Here is a 4,561-nt window from a genome sequence, read left to right as displayed (position 1 = left end):
AACTGTGGCTAACACTGTAACTGTGGCTAACACTATAACTGTGGTTAACACTGTAACTGTGGTTAACACTGTACCTGTGGCTAACACTGTACCTGTGGCTAACACTGTAACTGTGGCTAACACTGTACCTGTGGTTAACATAAATAACTGTGGCTAACACTGTAACTGTGGCTAACACTGTAACTGTGGCTAACACTGTAACTGTGACTAACACTGTACCTGTGGTTAACATAAATAACTGTGGCTAACACTGTACCTGTGGCTAACACTGTAACTGTGCCTAACACTGTAACTGTAGCTAACACTGTAACTGTGGCTAACACTGTACCTGTGGCTAACACTGTACCTGTGGCTAACACTGTAACTGTGGCTAACACTATAACTGTGGTTAACACTATAACTGTGGCTAACACTGTACCTGTGGCTAACACTGTAACTGTGGCTAACACTGTACCTGTAGTTAACATAAATAACTGTGGCTAACACTGTACCTGTGGCTAACACTGTAACTGTGGCTAACACTGTAACTGTGGCTAACACTGTAACTGTGGCTAACAAATAACTGTGGCTAACACTGTAACTGTGGCTAACACTGAACTGTGGCTAACACTGTACCTGTGGTTAACATAAATAACTGTGGCTAACACTGTAACTGTGGCTAACACTATAACTGTGGCTAACACTGTACCTGTGGCTAACACTGTAACTGTGGCTAACAAATAACTGTGGTTAAAACACTAACTGTGGTTAACACCATACCTGTGGTTAACACCGTAACTGTGGTTAACACCATAACTGTAGTTAACACTGTAATTGTGGCTAAAACACTGTAACTGTGGTTACTGGGTAACTCTGAAGAGGGATGACCAGGAATGAGACTTTCTACTGACACTAGTTGATTTTTTTTTTTTAAATAATCCCTTGGACCAAAAGAAAGACATGAAAGCCTCCTGCAGTTGGGAGTTAGAAATGCCTCCCCTAATGACTTAAAACCCAAAGGTGGTAAGTACCATAAGGAGCCCTGCAATCAAATGTGAACTCTCCCTTGTAGCTCTTTATTTCATTCAGAGGCAAGAGCAAGTTCTCCAAAGTCCCAGATGATCAGAGCCTTGCACTGGGCAAGCCCCGACCCTCGACTTTGACATCCAGAATGATATCTAACTGCAGCAGCTCAGAATGATGAGTGTCTCAGGATTTCTATTGATGTGAAGACACCATGACCATAGCAACTCTTATAAAGGGAAACATTTAATTGGGGCTAGCTTACAGTTCAGAGGTTCAGTCCATTATTGTCATGGTGGGAAGCATGGTGGCTTGCAGGAAAACATAGTGCTGAAGAGGGAGCTGAGAGATCTACATCTAGATCCTCAGGCAGCAGGAATAAATAGCCACATAGACCTGGCTTGATCTGAAACCTCAAAACCCACCCCCAGTGATGTACTTCATCTAAAAATCCATACCCCCTAACAGTGCCACTCCCTATGAGCCATTTTCATTCAAGCCATCACAGTGAGCCAGGACACTCACATGATAGTCATGGGAATACAGCAGAAGCCTGGTCAAAAAAAGCATGTGACTACAGAATTTGCTCCATATTTCAAAAGGCACAAACATAGCCACCTTTCAAACTCTTTCTCACCTTCTTGGACTCTAAATTCCCATTGCCAAGGCTGGCATGGTGACACATACTTTTAATCCCAGCACTTGAGAGGCAGAGGCAGCTAGATGTTTGTCAGTTCAAGCTAGTCAAGGAGATCCTGTCTCAAAATAAAAAGAAAGAAAGAAAGAAAGAAAGAAAGAAAGAAAGAAAGAAAGAAAGAAAGAAAGGAAGGAAGGAAGAAAGGAAGAAAGAAAGGAGGGAGGGAGGGAGGGAGGGAGGAAGGAAGGAAGGAAGGAAGGAAGGAAGGAAGGAAGGAAGGAAGGAGAGAGGGAGGGAGGAAGAAAGGAAGGAATGAACAAACAAACAAAGGAACAAAGGAAGGAAGGAAGGAAGGAAGGAAGAAAGAAAGAAAGAAAGAAAGAAAGAAAGAAAGAAAGAAAGAAAGGAAGGAAGGAAGGAAGGAAGGAGAGAGGGAGGGAGGGAAGAAGAAAGGAAGGAACAAACAAATGAACGAAGGAATGAAGGAAGGAAGGAAGGAAGGAAGGAAGAAGGAAGGAGGAAGGAAGGAAGGACAAACAGAAAGATAGACAGAGGGAGAGAAAAAGAGGAAGAAAGGAAGGGAGGGAGAGAGGGAGGAAGGGAGAGAGGAAGGGCGGGAAGGACAAAGGAAGGGAGGTCCCATGCTGTTTCTACTACACCACATAAAAGGTGGGATGTTACCTGGAGGAGGCTGAGTTTTGCTTTGCCTTTTCATTTCTTCTCTTACCCCAAGTCAGGTTAAACCTCAGAGAGTAAAATAAGAACCCTGTGCTTACCACCGGGATAACATGGGTGACACCATCTCCACTGTCTATAACTATCCCTGTTAGTGTGCGTTCACCAACTTGCCGGGATGTCCAAGAGGCTGCCAGAGCCAGCACTGCCTGGAAAGAGAGACATTGAACAGCCACTGAAGAGAGGCATCACACCCAGGAGAATCAGAAGCCATTGCCCAGCTGGTCTCAGATTCTGCAGTGAACTCTTTCTTACTTAAATAAATCTGAGAAACTTCCCTTTTCTGATCCCACATATCCTAAATTACAATTCTCACTCAGCCAACTGGCATGCCAGCTTTCACTTCAAATGAAGAAGTCAAGTTTTCAACAAAAACCTATAAAATTTTACAAACAAAATCAATGAAATGAAATCCCACTGCTAAATCATAAGATTTAACTTCTAATCTGCTGATGGCTCAAGTGCAACCACAAACACTTCAAGGTAAGTCACATACAGCTGGAGAGTGAGTGAGTGAGTGAGTGAGTTAGTTGGTTGGTTGGTTAGTTAGTTGGTTGGTTGGTTGGTTGGTTAGTTAGCTAGCTTGTTAGTTTGTTCAGGAGTTTGTCTGTGGTTGAAGGCAAGGTCTCATGTAACCCAGGCTCACTGTAGCCAAGAATGGCCTTAACTCTGGATCTTCCTGCCTCCAACTCTAGAGTATAGGAATTCAGATGTGCATCACCATACACAGTTTATACCAGGCTTGGGATCAAACCCAGGGTTTTGTGCTGGGCAAGCACTCTACCAAGAGCTACATCCCCAACAGATGGAGCTCTTCTCTAACAGATGACAAGGGCCACCCCTCCATCCAGAAAGTCACATGCAAGACAGCAGTTCTCAGCCAGAGGCAACTTTCTCCTCACAGAACAATTGGCCACTTCTGCTGCCCTTGTAATCGTGACTGTGAAGTCATGATTTGTCAGAGGCGAGGAGGCTGAGGAGGGGCAGCTGCCTCACACTCTGAAGTACACAGGACACCTACAGCAAGGAACTGTCCAGCCCAAAGTCAGGCCAAGGCAGAATGCAAGAATTAACTTTTAAAAAACTTATGATTGTGAACAGTGTAACACTCGCCTCACCCTGAGCAGCATAAAAAAGGCCTTCTCAGCATTAATATTAATTTTCTGAGTTGATACACAGTTAAAGATATTTGGGTTTTACAAAATGCTGAATTGACATTTGTGGCCAGATACCAAGTTATTGCCATGGTGACTCTAAGTATGGCATGTGGGTCATCTTAAGAACTGTTAGTTCTTGTAGGACATGCGGAACACACTTGTCATCACAGCACTCAAAGAGGTTAAGACAGGAGGATCACCCTGAGTTTGAGGCCAGTGTAGGCTGTAGAGTAAGATCTTACCTAAATAATAAGTTCAGTGTTCCTGAGTACCTTCCTATTCTATACACTATATGTATCCTGGGAGGGAAGAGAATAAATAGATTTCAGGCATGCAGTGTGGGGCACACCTTAAATGCCAGCAGTGCAGGCTGATCTCCATGAGTTTGAAGCCAGCCTGGTCTACCGAGTGAGTTCTAGGTCAGCCATGGTTACACAGAGAAACCTTATCTCAAAAAGACCAAAAGAAAAAATAATAATTCTAGATTTCTTCTGTAAGAATGGTTGGAGCCTTTGCTGGGCTAAGAGGCACTATGACTGAACACAAGGAGACAGCAGTACAGCACCTCCAAAATGCATCCCCCATGGGACTCTTCTCTCTTAGAAGGAAGTAATATTAGGCAGGAAATCTTGGAAAAAGGTGCCATCTCAGTTACTCCTCAAATCTCCAACCAACTTCTCCATATACAACCACTAAAGCAACAATGTGACTGTGAGCCAAGAAAAAGCTTCGAGCTGAGTTCCGGAAGCTCCTGGTAGCTCAGGGCCGCTCGGAAGCCAGAGAGCACAGAGCTAACGCAGCCTGATCCTGGGGTCCTCCCGAGCCATTTACACTGTTTTGGCTTTTAGTGTTTGTTTGTTTGCTTGCTTGTTTACTGTGTTTTGAGGCAGGATCTCACTCTGTAACTCAGACTTGCCTCAGAACACAAATCTATCCCAGCCTGACCTCTTGCCTTCTCCCTTCCCCGTCCCCCCCCCCGAGTGGTGGTATCACGGCCTGAACCACCCTTCCCAAGTTACCTTGTTTCCCA

The 4,561-nt window shown here is 44.4% G+C and overlaps 1 protein-coding gene across 4 annotated transcripts in view; it reads right to left on the bottom strand.

Annotated features, from left to right (window-relative positions):
• Actr3b (actin related protein 3B) overlaps positions 1–4,561 on the bottom strand; it is a 103,936-nt gene that overhangs the window by 28,543 nt on the left and 70,832 nt on the right. For all 4 annotated transcript variants that reach the window (XM_031380231.1, XM_031380233.1, XM_031380234.1 and 1 more), the window contains one exon: positions 2,416–2,523. In XM_031380231.1, the coding sequence (XP_031236091.1) occupies positions 2,416–2,523 (108 nt within the window). The remainder of the gene's footprint in view (positions 1–2,415; positions 2,524–4,561) is intronic.

This window comes from Mastomys coucha, unplaced genomic scaffold (genome assembly GCF_008632895.1).
Source record: "Mastomys coucha isolate ucsf_1 unplaced genomic scaffold, UCSF_Mcou_1 pScaffold19, whole genome shotgun sequence".
NCBI classification, from domain to species: Eukaryota; Metazoa; Chordata; class Mammalia; order Rodentia; family Muridae; genus Mastomys; species Mastomys coucha.
This window is presented reverse-complemented; position numbering and strand designations above follow the sequence as displayed.